The 23,122-nt window shown below is 45.6% G+C and overlaps 2 protein-coding genes across 6 annotated transcripts in view; one reads left to right on the forward strand and one right to left on the reverse strand.

Annotated features, from left to right (window-relative positions):
- Positions 1-7,301, forward strand: part of GRIP2 (glutamate receptor interacting protein 2) — a 119,255-nt gene extending 111,954 nt beyond the window's left edge. The window contains exons 22-24 of the mRNA XM_009639289.2: positions 2,452-2,688; positions 4,465-4,611; positions 7,104-7,301. Of these exons, the coding sequence (XP_009637584.2) occupies positions 2,452-2,688; positions 4,465-4,611; positions 7,104-7,301 (582 nt within the window). The remainder of the gene's footprint in view (positions 1-2,451; positions 2,689-4,464; positions 4,612-7,103) is intronic.
- Positions 7,302-13,050: 5,749 nt separating this feature from the next.
- Positions 13,051-23,122, reverse strand: part of SLC6A6 (solute carrier family 6 member 6) — a 118,866-nt gene continuing 108,794 nt past the window's right edge. For all 5 annotated transcript variants that reach the window (XM_035894808.1, XM_035894806.1, XM_035894807.1 and 2 more), the window contains 5 exons: positions 22,481-22,583; positions 21,436-21,536; positions 20,576-20,746; positions 18,932-19,068; positions 13,051-15,129 (listed from right to left, as the gene is read on the reverse strand). In XM_035894808.1, the coding sequence (XP_035750701.1) occupies positions 15,090-15,129; positions 18,932-19,068; positions 20,576-20,746; positions 21,436-21,536; positions 22,481-22,583 (552 nt within the window). In that variant the 3' untranslated portion in view covers positions 13,051-15,089. The remainder of the gene's footprint in view (positions 15,130-18,931; positions 19,069-20,575; positions 20,747-21,435; positions 21,537-22,480; positions 22,584-23,122) is intronic.

Below are 23,122 nucleotides of genomic sequence, written 5' to 3' on the forward strand. Positions count from 1 at the left end.
TAAAAACAACCCCCACAAAACCTAAACCCGCCCCAGCCCCCAGAAACTGTAACTTCTTCCCTCAAACACTTATCTCCTGGACCTGAATGTATTTAGAAATGAGTTTAGGCAGCTGCTATTGACCTTTCTAAATTGTTGTTGACTACTTAAGAAAAAGTACTCCCCTGAAATGATGCATAGATGTTTCTCTTGTGCATAATGGCTGGCATCTAAACATGAAAGAAGGGATTTGTTGGGCTACTGTGAAATGCCAGGATAGAGAAAATATCTTTCTGCCCAATTCTTTTCCTTTTCCAGGGATCCGTGGTGCAGGGATGCGTGGGCTTTTGATTCATGCTGTTTTAAGGCTTTGGAGCTTTGAGAGTTATAGCAATGCTTTAAAAAATGTAAAGAAATTTTATAAAAAGCTGAGCAGCTCTAGGGTTTTGGTGTATTTATCACATTTCTAGAATATTTTGGGAGGTTCTGGGGAACAAAAGGAAAGTGATGTGTTTGTAGCAGAAGTCTGAGGGGTTTCAACTCCCCTTTTATTGAATCTCAAGTCCCACAGATCTGTTCCTCCCTCTCCATGTGCCCATCCTTCCTGAGGTGTGGGATGTGCAATGCTCACTGGGGCTTTTGCTGTATCACAGGTTTCTAAGCTCCAGCTCCTGGCCTCCTGTGATTTTACGACAGTCACAGATTTTTTTTGTTTTGCTTTTTATGTTTTTTTAAAAATTTGATCCTTTGTGCTCCACATTTGAAAAAGAAAGAGAGTCACGCAAGATGACCCAGGATAGCCTGGAAACACGTTCACACACAGTAGCAATCCACTCCCAGACTACACAGTGTGAGTAGAAAGAGGTTTTTTTCAGTATGTCTAGTGGAGCGTGTGTCCCTGCTGTGCTTTGATGGCAACCAAGACATGGGGAAAAATAATGTGGGGCAGCCACAGGCTGGAGAAGTCCAGAATTGCCCTTTCTGCTGTTTGCGCTTAACCCGAAACACCTAGCAAATTGCTTGTGATGCTGCACGGAGTATTTAAATACCTTGAGGATAGAGAGAGAGTGGGATGCTGTCGGAACGGCGTGCCCTTGGGTACTGGCTGGTTTCGGTATTTGCTGCGCATGAGGGAGGACAGCAGCACGATGTGCACAGCCCTCCCTGTTCTCCTCCCTGGCTCTGCCATGCTGATGGTGGTGCAGCATGGTGCGGTGTCCTGGGGGGTACTGAGGTTGCCTGAAGTCAGTGAACAAAGGTACCCTGGCTTGTTAATCTGCGTTTCAAGTATGTGGCAACTCTGTGCCCTTCCAGCGTGTAGCGAGTATTTGAGTTTTGTCCAAACTCGAGCTGATTAAGCCATTTTTCTGTGAAGACTTGAAAAGTGCAAAGCTAAAAGGTTTTCTGTAATTTATCCATCCCTATTTGGGATAACATGGGTAGTGCTGGCATTTTTATACTGCCACCAGAATTCACTTTATTTGCCTTTGTTCCAGCTTGGAGTAAAGAGCTGGAGGGCCTTGATTAGAGATATAGTCAGATGGTATTTCCCCTGTGCACAGGAGCAATTCCTCTTTGACTTGCCACATTTAACATTGCTGAATTTTGCTATCTGCTCCCTATCTTTTGTTTTCTTTCTTCTACCTTTTGACATTTAATGGGACTGCAGACCCTTGGAGCCTGAACTTTGAAATGACAGTTTTCATTACGCTGTTTAAATGGACTCTGTGACCTGGAGCCAGTTGAGGTTCCACAGACTGGATTCTTGACTCCTTCGTTAGCTTTGATCAATGTAATCTCATTAGTGAAAAGCATTGCCAAATGGAGTAGAATCTACTTAGGGGCATCGTTTAATGGATGCTATCAAGGATGACCAGGCTTAAATACTACTTAATTTCATATTTTTAACTCAGTTTTGCTCAGTGACGGCTCCCATTTACTGACAGATAAAATCCTAATTTCTCTGCCGAATTGGCCTCAGTGGAGTCCCAGGTATTGACTTCCCTGGGCCATTGCCAGCACTGTGCAATGCTGACGGTGAGCTGCAGCCTGCAGGGGTAGTCTGGAGAGCCAGGCAGACACCAGTTCCTCTGGGAGCCCCTTGAGATGGGGATGTTCATCCTTCTTGACTACCAAGAAGGTTCCTGCACAAGATGAGGCCTGCCTGCCCCTGTTTGTGTAGAAGGGGTCGTCAAAAAATAAGGAAGTGCTTCACAAATGCTTCCTTCTGGGATAAAGCTCCATGTTGGGGTGGGAGAGCACGTAGCAGGTCAGCGATAGACCTGGCAGTAGGCTCCTGAGGTCTGGAAATGGCTTTTATAGCTAACTGGAAGAGCTTCTTGGTACTTCCTTTTCTGATTAATGAGAACAATGGTGCTCCCCTGTTGTTGTCTGTGCCACTTTTCTTGCTGTGTGGTCCATCTCTGCCTGCTGCTGGCTCAGCAAGAGTGACTTTGTGCCCTCACCCTACAGGCATCCATCATGACGGGGAGTGTGCACAACCTGGGCCTGGAGGGCAGCAAGTTGCTCCTGGACTCTGTCAACCCGTCAGGACTGAGCCCGTTGAGGAAAGCAAATTCCAGTTGTGATGATGGACAGACCGAGGGTAGCAGCTCCCCTGCCAAGAAGAACGAGAGGAACCTGGACATGAAGAAGATCGAGAAGGAGATGCAGGAAATCATGTCCCCTACCCCTCTAGAGTTTCACAAGGTCTGTGTTGCCAAGGGTTGGTCTGGCTGTGGCACTGCGGTACCTCAATGGTTAAAGCTGTAGAAGCTTTGCAACCTTATAGAAAATCTCCTTTGTTCAGAGGGATTCCCAAGAAATGTTCCCTGTTAAAGGCAGCCCCCACCAAGGTCTTCAGTAAAGGTTTCCAGAGGATTAGATGAAGAGTAAGGGGCCCCTTCAGAAGAGTATTGGGCTTTAGCTGCCATACTTCAGCGGGGTTCAAGCCTGTGCTTTGCTGTTTCCCTTTATTATATGAGATTTCCATGTCCTTGTGTTCTGGAGTTCATTAATTGGTGCTACAGATACAGGCGAGAGAGCTCAAAGTACGGCCCCGTGGAGACCCATCAACCCCTTTCAAGCGTCACACTCCACTCATTAGGCCACTTTTCATATACAAAAATAACTTATAATAACTTAAAAATAACTTGTTTTCCCTCCCTCTCCACTCTACCCCCAGCCTTTCCTGAAGCGGTGCAAATGGTAGCACTTCAGCGCTGAGATACTTGTTTGAATTCAGTACCCAGCTGAACGTAGCCAGTTTAAGCATGGGGCAAGGCAACGGTAATTAGAAGAAGTAATTAACTGTAGAAGCTGCTGATGCAGAATGCAGGCAGGGAAGGGAGCTGGAGAGGTTTCAAAAAATTTGATTGCCTTTTTCTTTCCTAGTGTGACTTTAGAACAAAACCTGCAGTTATGGTATCTGGAAAAAACAACTTTTTCATGTTTGAGCTGCTCTTGTCCTTCAGGGCATGGCAAATGTGTCTTTAAATAAAACTCCTTCGTACCTGAAGGAGGAGAGCTGTGTAATTAGGCATGTTATAGGGTGACTTTTCATTCTGCTGGAGCATCTGTTGTTGGCTGTGTTTGGAGATGAGGTTGAGGCCAGGTGGGCTGCTCCTGTGCGTCATCCTGGGTGCTGTTCTTCCCAAGGACTGCACAGCCATGAAGCTCACCCATCCAAGAACGCAGTGATGGAGTTAGAGCCTCATGGTAGAGATGCACTCCCAGTTCACAGGAGGCAAAGGGAGATTTTGGTGGTGTTGGGGAATCGGTTGTCCCTGGCTCCCAGTGTTATCCCATGGCAAGATACACTTCCAGTAGCACACCCCTCCTTTAGATGAGGCCAAAGTGTGACATGCTCAAGGGAAGGGTGTTGAGGTAACCCATTTCTTGTCCTCAGTACATCAGCACTTACTGAGAGGAATTTTCTGAAAAGAACTCATGAATAATTGGAGAACTTTAGATGTTCTTGCTGAGTGATGTATTAAAAATGGGCTGTCCTCACATCTGACACACTACATTGAAAATTCCCCATGAACATGTTGATTTTTCATGCGCTGGTCTGGCATACACAGAGGATTCGGAGTGTAACCTGGGCCAGGGAAGGCGATGCTCCATTAATAACCCTTGCTTTGTTGCTCTTTGGGTGAAATACGGCAGCTGTCTGTATTACACTGCTTGCGTTTCCTTCCACATTCAAGGGAGAGGGACTGTTGTGTGGTTGGTTACATGTCAGTCACCAAAGCACTTGTCCATGCGATCTACCTAAGCTGATCTACCAGCTGGTGTCTGGCTCAGTAATAAGAATAAGGCTCAATAAGGCTCAATCCGTATTACCTGCCGAGGCTAAGAAAAACCTGCCCAGGAGACCTAGAGCAGAATCACTGTAGGTCCACACACGTTACCTATGCTATTCCTGTCCTGCCAACCCTGTACATCTGCTGCGTTAAAACACGTGTTCTGTTTCTGCTCCTCCAGATGACACTCCACAAAGACCCGGAGAGTGAAGACTTTGGATTCAGTGTGTCGGATGGCCTGTTAGAAAAAGGTGTCTATGTAAATATGGTCCGTCCGGATGGGCCAGCAGATCAGTGTGGCCTCAAGCCATATGACAGAGTGCTTCAGGTAATAAATGCAAAATGCAGTTCTGGAGGCTGGGACGGAGTGAATGAGTGGCTGAGAGGAAGAGAGAAGTGAAACCCATCCATGGCAGCACTAACTTTAATGAAAGGTAATAGTTAGCCAACTAGGTGAGCACTCAGCCACCAAGAGCTCAATGAGACCTGTGTTTTATAATGAGAAATCACTAGGTAGTACCCCCAGGTGGTACCCCTAGGTCACACCTATTCAAGGACACATCCTGCCTGGCACTGGCCTTTTTGAGCTTGGGCAGTTCAAAACAACCGAAAAGCTGTGCTGCTTCCCCCTCTCACCCTCAGTCCTTTTCCTATTGTGTAAGAGGGTGATTTTTGGATGAACTAGATTGTGTTGACCCATACGTGTTCCTGCAAAGCCCCATGTGGAGTTAAGTGGTGTTCCTGAAGTTCTGTGCATGCCTTTGACAACTAAAAGAGTTATCTAGGAAACAAATCCCTCAAGCAAAGTGTTTTTCATGGATATTTTTCGTTGAAAGATACTTGACCTGACATAGCTGATGCAGAAGTAGAATAAAAACTCTGGTCAAAAGAAGTGTCTGTAATAAATGTCACCTGGGCATATCAGACTACCAGAGGGACAGTAAGAGCACGGTGAGTTTTGAAGATTGGAGAGGAACTTTATATGGATGAAACCCAATTATTTTAGCTTTGGGGCAACTCAAACAGCAACTGATAGAGCGCAACCCCAATGGAAAAATTGCCACCATTTGGAAATGCTGATACTGTGACCATACTTGGAAACATTCAGAAAGATGTTTAGTTTTACTAATTTCTAGGCGGGGGTTGTTAGCAGAAGGATTGGAGCCAATATATTATGTACATCAGGTAACTGGAGAACTGGCAGCGCTGTGGGGAACCTTGTTTAAGCTTGTTACGGTCTCTAGCCAGTTGGCTGCTATACAATTATTCCTTCTCGGCTTCAAATAAAAGATGGTGCAAGAATGAACAAGAAGCTAATTAGGCTCTGGGCTGCCTTTCTGTTGAATGTTGGACGTGTCACTTTTTGCGAGTGCCAAGTGCTCTGGGAGGTGTGCCCGAAATCCTAAACAGAGCAGCATGGACTTTCGACACCCCCCTTCCACATGCTGTGCCGCATGGCTTACACCTACAAGAAGATGGGGCGATTGCCATCGCGCTGACGTGTTGAGTTGTGAATGAGGGATTGCAGACCTGGTACAGGCAACTCCCAGCAAGAAGTACAGAGATGCGTTGCTGAGGATGTTTCACAGTGCTGCTGCTTATGGGCATGACGATGTGCCTGAAGGCCAGCGCAACACCTTGTCCCTGCTGTAACAGTCCCTCTGCCTCCTGGCTGGCTGGATTAGCTGGAGCACAGCATTGCACTAATGGCATTTCTGCACTGGAACTGCCTGGCTGGCGTAGAGCGAAGTCAGAGCAAGCTCCTGGCTTATCTCTCCTTGTCCACGTGTGGTCTAGACATTGTCCTTAGTTACTACACTGTAAGGAGCAGTATTGGGGTCAACTGTGTGGATATCAGCTAGGGGGGACACTGCTGCTGTCACAGAGCCCAGCTCCACAGGCACGCATTAATGCTGGGAAAGGGTTGTGGATGGAAGGTTTGCATGGACTCATCCAGCCCTTACCCAGAGAAGGAAGCAGCGCGTGGCCCCGGGGGTTATGTTCGCTCCAAAGGTGGGTGGGAAATTCCTTTCTCCCTGCCCTGCTTCTTCTCCCCATGCTGTTTGCCAGCCCCCTCCATCCCGGAGCTGTGGTGGCGCCAAGCCCAGGTGCTCTGGTAGCTGTAGGCGAGAGAACTGGAGTGGTTCTTACAGGTGACCCAGCCTAAAAATGTGCTTGAAGGTCTCCAAGAGACAGCAGTAAAAGTGCTTTCACTGCTGAATCCTGCAGAGAGAATTTGCAGCCACCTTCTGAGACCACATGAAACGCATCCAGACTCCTCTGAAATGAAGGACGTGAATGGAGAGGAGAAGCAGAAACTGTTCAGTATAGTCTCAATTTACTGCTGGCTGAGCTGGAAAATGGTTGGCAGAAGCTTCAGGGTCTGAGCTGAACTTGGTTTCTGGGTGCCGACTATCCCACATAACAGATTTAAGGCCAGTAAAAGCCATGATGGCAAAAAAATAATGGAAAACGGCAACCTTTCTCCTACCGGCTTGAACTGGAGAATTGGTTTTGAGCCCTGCAGTGTTTAAATGCTTGTAAGACCGCCCCAGTCGCCGGGGGTCAGGGTTTATGCCTGATCCAGACTTTGTTTTCCCTTTGCTATACCAGTTGTTGCATCATTTCCCAGATAAGCGAGGATGTGCTCAGCCTGCAGGTGCCCCCCGCTCTGCTCTGCTGGGAACCTGGAACCGGGGGCCCCCGAGAGTTGTGTGTTTTCACAGGTGTGGGTTTAGCACCAGCCTTGCATTTTCTGACTAACAAACATGGTCTTTCTGTTGTTCCTCCCCATGGCATGTCCTAAATCCACCCTGGCAGGTAAACCGCATCCGAACGAGAGACTTTGACTGCTGTCTGGCTGTTCCCCTGATTTCGGAGGCTGGAGATAAGCTGGACCTGGTGATTAGCCGAAACCCCTTGGCACTGGCTGCCAACGCTCCCCCGGAGGGGAACGGAGAGCTGCCAGCACAGGTGGCCCGCGGCACCGAGGTCAAGGCAAGCGTCCAGACGCTCTGAGCAGCGGGAGCAGAGCCCAGGGCCTCTGCTGAGCCGTTGTGGTATTTGGGGTGTTTTTCCTGTTTTTTGCACTGGTATTTGTAAATGCTGTGTGTACCATAACCTGCAAGTGGGGAGGTGGGTCTTCAGTTGAGCTGTCGCCTGTAGACCGCCAGATATTGCTGGGAAGGTCAGAGCTGGATGCGCATCTCGGGCTGTGGGCAGCGCCGGTGGTGGGATGAGCTGCCGACGGGAGGAAGGAGCATCCACAGCCATCCCCCGTGGCAGGGCATCCCCCTGCGCCCCAGCTGTTGGCGTGCGTGGGGTCCTGCCTCTGACACCCTCCTCACCCTGAAGGCCTTGGCCATCCTATAAACACACATGGTGCTATTATGTTTCTTGTTTGCTTGGTTAATTGCGTACAGCAAGACTGAAACACCTTTCCTTTTCTGTTGTGCCCAGCTCCATCCTTTTAACACTCCTGATGATAAATTGATTTCCGCAGCCCCTTGCACTCCCGGTGCAGGGCTCTGGAGAGCCCTGTTTAAAAGACATTTCAAAATGTGCTTGAGAGTGACTAGATGCAATTCTTGGTCAAAAATTGGTATTTGCAACTGCCTCCTGCCAGCCCCATCCACACTTTCCCGCCAGGGCTGGCTCGCCCTGCAGCAGGATGAGGCACCTCATCTCACCATCAATTCCCATGAGCAATGTGGTTACACGTGCTGGAGTAGTCATTACAGAGCAAAAGGCCGTACCCATGGCTAAAGGCCTTGAATTCCTGCCCAAATCCCCAGCCACTTTGTTTGTCTCAGCTTTATGAAGATCTCTTGCTTGCAACCCTGGCCTGTGCCTGCAAGTAAATAGCAGAATAGCAATCTTCCCAGGGCTGTCCCTAGTTTTTTGAATTAGTAACACCTTGTTGTCTCTGGTCAGGCAGTGGCATGAGAAGCCCTTTGTTAGCTGGAGGTTGTGTGTCCTGCGTGGGCTGGGCAGTGTGTGTGCCCATGTGGGTTTGTCTGCTTGCCCCTGGTCCACCCGTCTTCTTCTGTCGCTGGCCTCTCCGTGGCTTTGCAAGCATGATGCCCCATGGTCGCTCCCCTCCCTCCCCAGAGCCCCCAGCCCCGCAGGGAAGAGGGGGTTTCCTCATCTGCCTGCCATGTTTCATGTATTAGCACTTTATGATGATGTCCATGTCCCGGTGGTGGCATGAGCCTGGCATCACTTTCCCCCGGAAGGCTCAGGCACGGTGGAGATGAGGACCTCACTCGGTCGGGGACCCACAGCCCTGGCACCCAGCACCCCCGTTCCCTGCTCACCCTTTCAGTCTGTGTGCTGGTGGTGCGCACGTAAGGTGTCGGATGGGTGTATGCCGCACCTTTGCTGCTTTGCTGAGCCAGGACTTGTCCCCCTGCCATCCGTCCCCAAGGCGCTTTGCGACTCTGTCCCCCTGCAGTAGCGTCCCGTATCAGGGTGTTTCTTCGAGCCATGTGTCTGGCCCCATCCAGCTATTTGTCGTTGTAGCCATTTTTCTTCGAGTATGCAATATCCCATACCATTGCTGCCACAACTAGATAATGTGCCATAATTGATACTGTGGAGCATTGACAGTGCAGCCGAAAGTGTTTTTATATGCAATATTATGAGCAGTGGAAGCTCACTGGGGCTTCTCATAGGTTTTTAATGAAGACTTTTATTAAAGGCTTTAAAAAAAAAGGAAGAAAAACTTGGTCCTTGTATCCCTTCCTATGCATTTTGAATGATATGAAGATGAAATGCATTACTTAAATGTGTATTTTTATCCATATATTAGAGTGTATTCCTTGTAAAGTATTTTTATATGCTAATTTTCTTATGTATCTATGAAAGCACAATATTTAAAAGTACAGCATTTCAAAGAATATTTTAGTCCTGTTTTGGACCTCTTTGTAAATCTCTGTATTTAAATGGGATTGCAATGACTTTGACTTTTTTTTTAAATTAAATAAAAGCAAATGAAATGCATTTGTTTTTGTTCGTGTCTCTTTCTGCTGGAGGACAACAGTGAGGCAGCACTCTGCTTCCAGCTCTATTTTAACTTGGTGGAGGATCCCCAGGTAAGAAACACCTTGAAGGACAAGGGGGAGGGCATGCAGGAGATTTTGCTGGGGGGGGGTACTGCTTGTAGGGCTACCAGTGTGGGGCTAGGGTTGTTCCTTGGCTTCTTCGTGACAAAACACCAATGCAGCAAAGCACGTGGTAGCCATGATGTGGCCGTGGCAATGTTTGCGAAGCTACGGTTAATCCCTATGGATGACTTAGTAAAACCGCTGGAGGACGATGTGCTGGCACCCTGCAGCTCTAGTGGGGTGCCTTGGGGAGCCACACTGTGGTAGCCGAGTCATCCCACCTCTGAAATCAGATGTCCAAAGAGATGACTGCCACGAACCCAGAACATAGTTCCTTGTATCCCCTGTGTTGAGGATTTTGCTCTTACAAAGGGGTTTGGGACACCTCTGTGCTCCCAGCATGGGCAGTGCAGGCTGGGATGCTCCCCAGATAAAGCCGTAGGGAATCTCTCCTCACTGGCAAAGAAAGGGTGAGCAAAGGGTTTTGCAACCCTTCATGGCGAAGTGCATAATGCAGGAATGTTTGGAGGGCTGAGCATGGTATGGAAATGCTCCTGGTTAGACTTGGGGAATCATTGTCACATAAACAAGCCTTATCTGCCATCTCTGGCTGCCCTCTGGGGTGCAAACTTCAGAACGAGGTACTGGGGGCTTGCCAAATCCACGTGGAGCCAACCAAGGTGCTGGGGCACTGGCAGGTTTAACAAGAGCCCGTGCAATGTGACCAATGGGGTTTTGGTGTGTACACCAGGTAGAAGGTTAGCATGGTGCTGCTCCCCTGGCATGTGCTTGCCAGGCACCTCAGTGGGCAGCGTATCTTCCCTCTAATGTCCCCTTGTGTCCCACAGACCTTGGCTGAGGGAGCCGGCCGCAGCCATGGATAGATGATGGCTGCCCATGGTAGGTACATGAAGCCCTTCGGCAGCAGCTGCCATGGTTTAACCTCAGCCGGCAACTGAGCCCCACGCAGCCACTTGCTCACTCCCCCCCGGTGGCATGGGGGAGAGAAAATCAGAAGAGCACAAGTGAGAAAACTCGTGGGTTGAGATAAAGACAGTTTAATATAGCAAAAGCCATGCACGCAAGCAAAGCAAAACAAGGAAGTCATTCCCTGCTTCCCATGGGCAGGCGGGTGCTCAGCCATCCCCAGGAAAGCAGGGCTTCATCATGTGTAATGGTGACTTTGGAAGACAAACGCCATCACTCCGAATGTGTCTCCCCTTCCTTCTTCCCCCATCTTTATGTGCTGCGTGTGATGCCATACAGTGGGGGATATCCCTGGGGTCAGTTGGGGTCAGTCCTCTCCCAGCTCCTTGTCCCCCCCCCGCCAGCCTCCTTGCTGATGGGGCGAGAAGAAAAGGCCTTGGCTTTTCTTCAGTCCTGCTCAGCAAGAATGAAAACACAGCCCCATACTACCTAGTAGGAAGAGAATTAGCTCTACCCCAGCCAAAACCAGCACAGCAGCTCATGGCTCTCAGTGGCGTTTAAAATTGCTTATTTATTTTAACCTGCGATGTGCTGCAGTTGCTGTCTGTGCCGGTATCAGGCGGCTCAGCCCAGGCATTGCGGGCTTTGCTGATGGGAGGGGAAATCCCTGCCAAAGTCCTCAACTCTCACCCAGCAAAATAACCAACCGAGCCAAAAAAAGCTCTGAATAAAGAGAGCTGTGGGGCTAATCCTGGGCATGGGGTGCTGGAGCTCAGCAGTGATCAGGGCCTGATGCACGAGTGATGAGCAGCTTTACTTTTCACAAATAGTAGCCACCTACATGCTGGGGTTTGTGGTGGGGTTTTTTTTTTTTTTTTTTCCCTACCTCAAATCAGGACTTAAGGAAAAGCCTCTCAGGTTTAACCTTCATCTGCTTGACTGGACAAGCCACCAGAGAGCCTTAAATGACTGGGCTCACACACCAGGAAAACAAACGTTGAGCATCAGGGATGGTTTAGCTCTTGCTTGGCAGCACCAAGGCCTTTGCTGCTGCGCACGCTGCCCTGCCAGCGAGGAGGCTGGGGGGGCACAAGGAGCTGAGGGGGCAGAGCCGGGACAGCCAACCCCAACTGGCCCAGGGGCCATTCCAGACCCTGTGCTGGTGTGTGCAGAAATCACCCTGCAGCAGGCAGGGGCGGCCACTGCCGGGGACTGGCTGGGCATTGGTTGCTTAGTGGTGAGAAATTATTTTCCTTTTTTTTTTTGCATCACTTGTTTTTCTTGGTTTCGTTTTTCCCCCCTCTTCGGTGTGTGTTTTTTTTCTTTCCTCCTTTTTTCAATTATTAAACTGTCTGTATCCCAGCCGACTTTTTTTTTTTTTTTTTTTTTTTTTTACTTTTACTTTTACCTTTCCGATTCTCTCCCCATCTCACTGAGCAAGGGGGTGAGTGTGGGGCTGAGCTGCTGACCAGGGTGAAACCATGGCAGGTGTGAAGTCAGATAGTGAGCTGGGCCAAGCAGGTTAGTGAGGAAGGAATATTTTATAAGGAGAAAAAACCACACCCAAACCCCAAGCCAACAACCTCACAATAAATAATGAGTAAGTTTAAAGGAAGAATTGAGCTACCCAAAGACCAAAAAAAAAAAAGAAAAGCAGCCAACAGCATAGCTGGTTTATAAAGGAAAGTTTTATTTTCCGTTATAAGGTGATTACAAACTCATCTAAAAAAAGCAAAGATGACTTAAAAATATCCATATACATTTTATTTATCTAAAAAGCAGAACAGAAACTGCAAAATACAAACATTTACCATATACACAAAGGCTAGAGTTTTTAGGATTAAATTACACTCCAGGATTTTTTCCAAATACAAATATTCTGTTTTTGGAACACACAGAAAAATGTTTTAAAATGTTTTAAAAATATTTTTAAATTTTTTTTTAAAAAAGTTCAGATGACATTTTTAAGGAGGCCAGCATCGATGTCGCCTCCTCGCTGTATGTGCTACTCATCACGTTACTGTAGTCACAGTTGCTAGGAATTTAAATAATAAAAAAACCACCACTGTTTTTTCAGCCAAATACATCAAACAAGATGGACCACCTCTTATAACGTAAAGTCCCTGGCAACATTATCAGGTAACAATCACAACATTACACTGGAGAAAAACAACATCCTATAGAACAACGAGCACTTCGGAACAGTACAGGGATGCTGCAATGCTGAGAGACTGGCGCTGGCTTCCAGAGCAGGAGCGGATGACAAACAAACTCAACTTGCCCCCAAGGATTTTTTTTTTTCTTCAGCCTCTCAACATGATTTTGCCACTGTTCTCATTTTTTTTTCCTTTATATATTGAAAACAAAACAAAAATCAAATCTTTTTAACATCTCAACTGCAGAAGCAGATAGATCTAGAAACAATGTCTCATGCTAACATGTACTATGCTACAGGACCGAAGCCTTCCCCCACATATGCAGGTACACAAAAGCACACATGCACAGCTCCTCAGCATAATCAGATTTCACTTTTTTCTTTTTTTTAAACCATATTTTTCCCCATTATGTGTTCTTATTTTTCAAGTCAGGCCATGCTTTCCCTGTGCTGCAAATCGGAACATGAGCAGCACCGTCCCACTGTGCACCACAGAGCCAAACCATAGGGAGGAAACCTCCAGAAACTTGCTCTTTAAAAAAAAAAAAAAAAAAAAGAAGTCTTTGATTTGCTTTATTCCTAAAGCTCAGGGCTGTGGAAAGCTTGTGGCAATTCAATTCTGAGACTGTTACTGATTATTTCAAATTAAGACACAGCAGCCACACAAAAAGGCCGTGTCTGCACTGCCATTCAATAGCCCAGCAATACCAGCAGGGTCAGGCTCTTTTCCAGTTGCAAGCCCTGTCACTGAAGTTTTCCACCTTTGATGGAGATGGGGGAGTGATTAGTGTTCCTACTGTTGCCAATCTCAAAATTTCGAGCTTGTGTCTTTTTTTGGGGGGGGGTCAAATGGTGCCTAAAGCTCTTTCTGCTCTTGTTTTAGGACATGAGTAACTTGAAATCACCAATTCACAATGACAACTGGAAAAAACACAAAAAAACCTGACTCTCATTTTTTAATAGAAACAAATTCAGATTTTTTTATTTTATTTTATTTTATTTTATTTTATTTTTTAAAGCAGAGAGGCATTGTCCATGCACAGGTTCATTTTGGGCTGACAGAAAAGAGCCATGATCCAGTGGAGGGTGCAGGGCTGGAACAGGCAGTTTTCCAGCTGGGGCTAGTGCTGGTTAGGCTCGAGTCTTTCTTGATCAAGCATTCTAGTAAACTCAAATTGACCATTGATACCAATAGAAATTGCTTATGACCAAAGTATGGAGCTCAGGGGGCCTCTTTTGCACTAGTTGATGGGTATTTTTGAGTTTCAAGGTGTCACCAAATCAACCGAATTCTTCCTTTCTAAAGCTTATCTTTGATTACAAGAAATAAAATGAGCTACTGGGGTCTGACACTTCCTGATCTATGCTCATGCAAATATACAAATACACAACTAACTACACATCAATCTTAGTCATGAGGCTTTGGATGCTGATTTTGGAGAAAACAAGTCCAAGGCAGCTGCCTGAAACCACACCACACCCAACCTCCTGTACCATGTGGCGCTTACAAAGAGCCAGGAGAGTTTCCAGTCCCACCTCAAGGCATCCTTGGAGGGGCCACAGTCCAGGATTTTGTCATTACCTTCCCTCTTTCACCACCCCCAATTTAGGGAAGGCCACTTGGGCACGCTGGCAAGTTGGCTCTTTGCAGGCAAGTGGTGCTTAAATCTTCTCAATCCTCATCCTAAACAGCTCTGCAAGACTTATGCACATGATTTGGCAGCCCAGGAATAAACACTTGTGTGCGTGCATATGAGGGTGAAAGATTTCATCTACTACTCTACTTAAACACAGTTTGTTTGGTTTTTTTTTCTTTTTACTGAAAGTGAGCAACTTCCATTGAATCTCCTGGAAATGATGTCAGGGTCATCTTTCTTCCAAGTGTACTCGAGCTGCTTAACTAACTTGTCCACTCCATTCAATACACAGCTTATTAACATTTTATATACATGATGCCTCCATGAGTGGTCCTGCAGTGCCCACAAGACGTGGAAGCTAATCATCAGTTATGCAAAAACGTTCAAATCCTTCTCCCACAGATGGAGTTTTGCCATTGATGCAACAAGTGGGAGCTTTGAACCCAAGTGTGACAAATATGACCTCACTAAAACTCTAAGTCTCCTGCACAAATCAAAGCAGACTGGGAGGAGACTTGTAAAAGGTCTATGGAATGGAAATGTCCATGTGTCTTCAGATCTACTCGAGTTGTCTAACGCTGAGACAGAGAAGAGGAACCAGGAGTATCTGCAGTTGAGAAAGGAGGATGCGCACACAGGACTGAAAACAGCCGCAGAAGATGCTAGCCTGACGGTGACGTTGAAGGCTCTGCTGATGGTTGTTGTTGGGTTTTTTTGTGTTACACCAACCGTAAGGCTGCACCATTTTGTTTGTTTGTTTTCCTCTTCTCCTCCTCTGCCCAAAACCAGCTGTGAAAATCAGTTTTGCTGAGCTGTTTTAGCAGACCTTTCCTAACTTCCCTCCACTCCAGGAGCGGCACGGGGGTGAGCACCAGCATTGTTCTAGATGGCAAACACAGCTGCGAGGCTTTTGTATTTTCACTTCAAACACAAGAACAAATCCATTGTGGACCTACTATCTCACACTTTACAGAGGACTTTTCTAAGTGTGTGGATCTGTTTGGACCAGATGAAAAGGAAAGCTACGGATGAGAAGGAAAATGAGAACAACAACAACAACAACAATAAAAACCAGTTCTATTTATGAAATCATACTGTTTAAATACCAAAATACAGACTACTGGTAAAGTCCCTTACAATAGATGCCCACTCAGTGAGATCATAACTAGTGACAGGTGAACTGAAAAATTTTGGAAAATTGAGAAAAATATGAAACAGGTTGGAAAATCTTGTAGGGTAAATGTTCCCCTTTACATTTCTACTGTCTCTTGATTTCAGTTCAGCTGGAAATAAATACTGCCGAAAATCTGCCATTTTCAAGCCCAGAAGAACCCACGAATACAAAGGTACATGAAATATGAAAAGGTGTGGGCTTTGTCTGGCTTTATTCTGGTTTTGAGCTCAGGGATCTGGTTCTAAAGATCTCATGCCAAAACTTCACTAATTTCTCCCTGATCCAAACCAGTTCATCTATGACTAGTCATGGTATTTTAATATAGAGTTCCTCATTTACATAAAACAGGTAAAATAGGTCACAAGTGTTTAAACAAGTAAATTAGGAAAGAAAAACCAGTTGTATTTGCAGTCAGAAATAGGTAGAAAACACAGGCTTTTTTAAAAATCGTTTTTTAATAAATTTAGCAGAGGATCACGTTGAAATGTAAATTTATCACCAAGAAAAGTTCAGAAATCTGATAAAAGTGTTAGGAAAAAAAACCCCAAACTGTAAAAATGTGAGTGTGCTCATTGGAACTCAAGCCCCAGATAAACCAAGAATTATTTTTTTTCTTTTTTAACGGGAGAGAAGAGGGGAGAGGGGAACTGTTTTCCAGAAACAAGAGTTTCTTAGCTCTTCGTGAGTCCCAGCCCTCTCTTGCTAAAGAGGATAGCGGGGCCAGAGAAGGTGGCATAGCGAATGCTTCAATGAGGTTGTTGCATATGTGCAAGACATTTTCACTTGGTACATGGAAGCGACTGATTTGAATGGCACAGTTTATATCGAAACGGGGCTGGGTTCTAGTTCTTTAGTAGTTGTACTTGGAAAGGTGTAGTATTAACCCTCTGGTTCTTAGCACAAAAGATGCTCTCCACAATGCGGGAGATGGCTGAACACCCGGCTGACTCGCCGGAGATATCTTTGATGTAGCCAAACCATTATTTTTCCCTAACTAAAGCTTGTCTCAGCTCTATAGCATGAAAGTGATGTGCAAACTATATCTCAAATGCAGTTGTATGACAATGTGTATATATATATATAAAAAAAAAAAATCCCCCTAACCTGCTACTGCCTCTTCACCCAGGCAAGTGTGCCTGTTTACTGCAGATGCTAACTATAACTCTGAAATGAGGGTCCAAGCTGAAGCCCCACTAAAAGAGTTATCTTTGATTACATTTCCTTGCCTTTGATGGTTAAAGGCTACATTAAAAAACCAAACCAACTGTATGCATGTTTCTTTATTTTGGGCACATTTGATGACGCCCCCGGCTCACCGAATTCCTCCAGTGACCTTCAGATGGCTATTGCCACTGGCCTGGCAGGTGACATTAGTTGTTTGCCATCTCCAGCTGTGGAAAAGTTTCATTTATAACTCAAAATACAGCAACCAGAAAAAGAAAATGAAAGTAATTCTCCCGTGGCTGGTTTTGTTGCTGCAACTCAGCTATCTGATGTAAAAAAGTGTACAAATTCAAATTAGAAAGATTTTGAAAGTTATAGATGCAGCCACTTTTTCTTTTTTTTTTTAATTTATTTTGGTCCATCCCTGAAGTTTAATCACCCCTTTTCTGTCACAGGAGAACCACCAAGCTAATCAACAAGCGTTTGCGCTGCTGTGGCCAGTTAGCCCATGGGACAAGAAAAAATAAAACAAAACTACTGTGTAGGAATGTTAAGAACTGGATATGTTCCTATTGAAATGACAAGCTCTGCCCTGACAGACTAAGCTGAAAGTAGAATAAACACATGCAAACTCTGCTTTTATCAAGCAATTCCTCTGAATACCTTCGGATAGCCTAACTGTGGTATCATAAGAACTAAAAAAACCTTTCCTTCCAATACAATGCCCACAGGAAAAGGCTGAGTTTCACCAGAGAACCTGTTCCCAGCACAACCTGCTCAAGTTTTTAAAAAAAAAAAAAAAAAAAAAAAATTTGTCCATGTTTTGGACAATCTTCAGGGAGCAATTCCCCATGGAAACTTCCACCTGGCCCACACAAAGCAGAACCCCCATTCTTACACTCCTCGCAGTGGTTTCCCTTCACTCCCCAGTCTAACCTGGAACGGTACGCAATTCTTTCTGACCAAATACAAAACATTTCAGTGTTACAGGTTCCCTTTGCCTTAGCTTAAAATCCCGAAAGCCCTGTTTCTTCAGCAGATGAGATTCATAAACCTCATAGATATGTCTGCCACCCTCCAACCCCCCTAAAAAAAGATAAAATTATGGTTTAACCCAATGATGGGCAAGGAGACTGGGAGCCATAGGTCCAGTGCTGCTATTTAGTAACAAGGGACAAGGGACTTAGTTCTTTTGTCTGTTCCCCAACAGTAATGACTGCCCACCCCCAAATAAATAAATAAAGCAAATCCTGGGTACCGAACTTGGCAAAGCACTTTTGAGATACACGGATGAAAAGCACCTGTTTGCTGAGTGATATTATTATCTTCATTACGATTATTATTATCAACATGTCTGTTAGAAATACTGGTAACACCAGGTGCAGGTGAGCGGTTTTGTTCCTCCTGTTGGGGGTGACCTGGTTTGTGTTCACCTTTGGACGATCAGAGTCTAGAAGGGATTCTCTTATTTTTCCGCCCGAAACCAAAGTCCAATAATTAACCCACAAACAAATGAGCAAGCAAATGTCTGAAGCACCCAGAGGGCAGGTGCTGCTTTTCCCCTCTCAGCTCCTGGGCACTTGCCCTTGCTACCCCGGGGACAGGCTGCCCCTTCCAGTTTGCAGAATTCAAGTTTACACCAGTGCCACCACACTAAAATACGCTTTGCTGGAAAACTCAGGAGCACGTACTCAACCTCCCCATTCACGCACAAACAGCAGGCATTTCACTTAAGTGAAAAAAAACCCCAAAACCTAAAAGAAAAAAAAGTGTGAACCATGCCAGATCCTGCAAACGCCTTCCTCGAGTCCTCCTCTTGGCTGTGTGACAGGGTCCCAACACCGTGCTCGGGAGGGACAGCCCCAAGTCTTTTCACACTCAACTTCTCTGCCTCCCTCGCAGACTCTCCGCTCCAGCTGCCTGGCTCTATCTTTATTCAGGAACTGTGCTAAACATAACTGTACCCTTTCCCTAATGTGACCCTGAGGCCTGTCGTTTACCACAATTGAACCAGAGGGTGGAAATACTACACCTTTGAAAAGTCTCTTGAAACAGTGTCTTTTTTTTAATCGTATCTCTCAACAGAGCTCCTTTTGTGTGTCCTGTAGGTTACCCTGCTCCCAACCATACCAGCACCTAGAATTGCTTTCTGAGACTTGAATGTATTGCTGGCAAGACAATCAATTCAAGTGGTAAGGTGTATAATATTTAGAGATAAAGATATATATATTTAAAAAAACCCAATATTAGTAAATTCCTGTAATATGTCTAGTCTGATATGAAAGCTCTCCCTCTACAGAGAGACATCTGCTGTGATTACCTTACAAAATATTAAAAAAAAACCACACACAAAAAATAACTTTCTCTGTGAGAAATAAAAATAAATCCTAGTGCAAATATAAAGCTCTGTAAACCTGGTCCTATGAGAATCTATGGTTAGTAAACGGCAGTTAAAGCAGATTTATCCTCTCACAGAGAGAGCTCACATCATGGTTTCCACAATGATATGAGTTGGCTTGATCAATCCGCCATTTGAAGTTCCATTGGGGCAGAAGGGGGTGCCACTCTCCGTTTCTTTGGACCACCGATTCACTTCCTTGGGGGCAGCCACCGCTTTTATCCTCTGGAAGAAAGAAGAAAATCAAAGGTGAGAAGACCAAGCAGCCCCTGTGTCTCTACCAGGGATGGAGGACATTGGCAATCCGAGGACAGGGGTGGTGGCCATCAGAGACATGCGTATGCCGTGTGGCTCTGCAAGGACGTGGGGACCTGGGCTGCAGAGCACCGCACTCAACTCCTGCTCAGCTGCAGAGTCTGGTTTGATGCAGGCAAGTCAGACACGAGAGGGCATTCACGGCATTATCAGCATCCTGCACGCTGGGGCTTTCAGTGCTGCAGCTGCTGCTTGAATTATGTGTGTTCTCCTTCCTCATTTAGAAACAGCTCTGCCTTTTAGCCCAGCCACTCACTGCCAAGCGGCGACTTCTCTCCTACATCTCAGTTCACAAAGGAAGAACTAAATGGCATCTGACCAGTGCTTACTCTCTTTCCTAACATGGTCTTTTAGGAGTGTTTTGGCTACTTTTAGACTTGTCTCTCAATAGAGGGTGACAATGTAGGCAGGAAAATAAACACTCATGAAAATGCTCTGGCCACATCTGAAAAGGACCATTAACACTTGGAGGAAAACGAATGCAAGCGTTTGTGCTCTGGGAAATGCTCTTTTTTAAAATTCTATTCTCTCTTTTTTCCTAACCCAAAGTGTCCCACTTTCTCCTCCAAGAATACTCTGGGCTGCATTTAAGATCGTCTCATTAGGGAAAAAAAAACAAAACTAATCTGAAAGCTTAGAACTGAATTGCTAAGTTGCATGCTTGCGCAGTCTCTGAAAACTTTCCACTGGAAGAAAAACAAATCAGGGGAACCTGTGCTGACTGGGAAAGGCAAGAGATTGCCTGCAAATCCAAACCTGAGAGAATCCGCACTGTCAAGTCTGAATCCAACCCAAAGTTTTCCAAAGATCAGGGCAATCTGGATCCAGTGTTTTGATTTGATTCATTAGGAATAATAAAAAAAAATAATTAAAAAAGTTAAAAAGTGAAGCCCACTGGCAGGAGGGTTTGACCTTTTTTCAGTCCCCCAGAGTGCCTGAGAGCCACACAATCCACAGGCGGATCCGAATTCTCCTGCAATTCAGTGAGCTCTCAGATAGCCGTGTTTGACCCAGGTCTCTCTCTCTCGTTTTCTCAGTGATTTGTAGGCTGGTGTTTTCCTCATCCCCGCGGGCTGGAGAAGAGAGATCTGGCACTGGGAAGCACCCCGGTCCTTCAGCACTTGTCTGCACATGGAGGCAATGATTTGCCAAGCTAGAAACTGCAGCAAGTGGGACGCAAGTCAAATCACCTGGTGTTTGTCTGAGGACAGAAGGCTTTCTGTTTGCTCTGTTTCTACTGTTTGCCCAAAGGACAGCTGATCTTTAACATTCTTATTTGCATTCACTGCAGGAGAGGCGCCCAGCTTTGCCCTACCTGGACAAGGTGGCAGTTTTCCAAGCATTGTGCTTATTTTGTGCAAAACACACTGAGTTAAACCTCCCTTTCTCCTCCAGACAGCCAACGGATTGCTCTTACCTCAATGAGCGACCCATCTGACTGTATGATGCGGATGACCATCACCATAGGGATGCAGATCATGGAGGAAAGGGCAAGAACCCAGCCCAGGCCAATTGCCCAGTCTGGGTATGTGTAGACCTTGTTGTAGGTCAGTGGTTTGTACTTGGCCAAAGAAAAGATAAAGCACCCCTGTGGATGAGAAAGGAAAACAAAGTGAGGCTCAAAACATGCTGAAAGCAGCACGGCTCTGGTGCTACCACTGGCCCTAAGGAAGACAGGCGGAGCTGATGGATACCATATGTATTTTAAACCAATGGGGGAATTGTTCTTCCATTTAAATTATTGAAAGAGCATCGGCATCTGCTTACAGGCAAACTACTGCTTGACAACAGGGTCTTAAGCAATGGTGCTGAACAGCGGCAGTACGTCGCCTGTTCTTTTTCAGGGCTCAAATACGTGCTGTATATTGCAAGGAGCTTACTGGGGTGTTCTTCCCAGCAAATGAAACATTTCAAGCTGAGTGTCTGCCTCAGACTGCTCAAGGCTTTTTGTTAAAATGGCCTAGTAGCTCTACCACCTAAAGTAGGGACTGCTCTTTGGAGAGTGAGTTTTCTGTGTAATGAATTTAATAGTTTGCCAATCCTAAAGAAAAACCCACTCAAATGCAGACAACTGCAATGTGCGCAAGCACAGCAGAGAGCTGTCACATTAACAGCTAACGTCTGAGACGATGATGTCTTTGAGGGGCATGTTCAAGCCTCCAGCAGCTCTTTGCAAATTCGTCTCTGAATGCAACAGCCTTCACTTGAAGAGAAGCGGTAAGAGGCGGCTCAGAGCTGCTACGTGGAAGACTTAAAAGAGCCCGAGTCAGTACTTACCACGCAAAGGACTGGTGTGATCACAGTCCAGCTCCATTTCATCCAGGGACCAGGTCTGTATCCAATCATATCCTCAATGGCATCATAAATATTATCAGCGCCTGTAACAGATAGTGAGGGCATTTGTCAGACTAGAGCATATAAAAGCCATGTTACAGGCTACAGCATTACAACCACTTTCCTAGCCCACCCCAGGGATATTTAAAGGGAAGATGAAGGTGTCAGATATATTGTTCATATGCTTCCCATGGCTGTGAAGTTCAAGATGATTTTCTCCTTGAGAAGCTCAAAGGTTGGGAGACAATCTCATCCTACACATCCCTCATTATTTAGATGCAGGAGTGCAGTGCTGACCCCTCCTGCCCACCCCTCTCCCCAGGCTCTTGCTGATCGCACTGGGGGAATCATCACGGGAAGGACACAACAGCAGACAGTACACCCTGCTTGTACAGAAATCTGACTGATGCAAAATGAAGGCTTTGTTTGTTTTGCTTTCCTAAGGAGATGGAGCACATGAAGAATCAGGGAAATGACCAGTCCTAAGCACCAAACATCTTCTGATTGTTCCTCAGCTAATGTCTCAGGCAGCTACCCAGGCTACTGTCAGACCCTGGTACTCAGCATCACCTAAAAATAACGGGACAGAATACACTTTTCTGTCAGCTTTCCTTTTGTATTTGCTGTTTGGTTGGCTTGCCCCTTGCAGACATTGCAGCTTTGAAAAGAAATTCTCTGAGAGACAAACAGAGATTTTTCATGGCTGGCCAAACTTTCAACTCTCACCTCTAAACTTAACACATGTAAATGCTTAATTGTGTCTTTATTAATTAGCAATGGAAAAATACTCATTTTCGCATGGAAAAACACTGGAGGTTGGCTTCATCCCAGATGCAAATTTGTCTCCAAGAGGTCAGTGCAAATTTATATTAATGGCATGTGTCTGTTGCTGGGAAGAAGATTCTGGGGTGGCTGATGACTAAATGTTTGCCTAGTAAAATTGTCACTGACTCATCAAAAGGTATCAGATGAAAGGATTCTCACTTACCATAAACCCAGGCTACAGCAATACATTCAAAGAATGCAACCCACAAAAGGCATACACCACTAGCTGCATAGTAGTCAAAGAGTTGAAAAACATACATGCCACCCTGTAAGAGAGAGACACGATGGCTTAGGATCCAACAGGAAAAAAACTGAGTACTTCAGGCTCAGCTCCCAGTAACATCTACCAACATATCTTAATGGTTGCTCTTTAATGAGGAGAAATATCAAGTAGGTAGGGTAAATATTTGGCATTACCTTCTCCAGGGAATATGCGTGTTTACTACATGCATCCAAACAAGACAACGATTAAACAAAATTAAGCCACTTAGTATAATCTACTGAGACATTTAAATCTTTCCTTCGTGGAAGTATTTAGGGTGGGCATTTATAGAAACAAATGATGTAAAGCAATAGTAGGCCGCCTCCTAACATGAACGCCTCCAAAATACTGAAAACAGAAGTCAGTTCATCAGGAGGGCCTTCATTTATGAATTGAGTAGGACTTTTTTAATGAGAATAGTTCATTTTTTTTCTTTCTAATTCTCTTTAGTTATACCATGCTGTTAGGGTCTTTGTTCTCACTACACTGAACGGTATATATTTGCACTTTTACTTGAAAAACTGTGTTTGTTAGGCACCTCTG

The sequence above is a fragment of the Egretta garzetta genome, unplaced genomic scaffold (genome assembly GCF_000687185.1).
Source record: "Egretta garzetta isolate BGI_Z169 unplaced genomic scaffold, ASM68718v1 scaffold215, whole genome shotgun sequence".
Taxonomy (NCBI): Eukaryota; Metazoa; Chordata; class Aves; order Pelecaniformes; family Ardeidae; genus Egretta; species Egretta garzetta.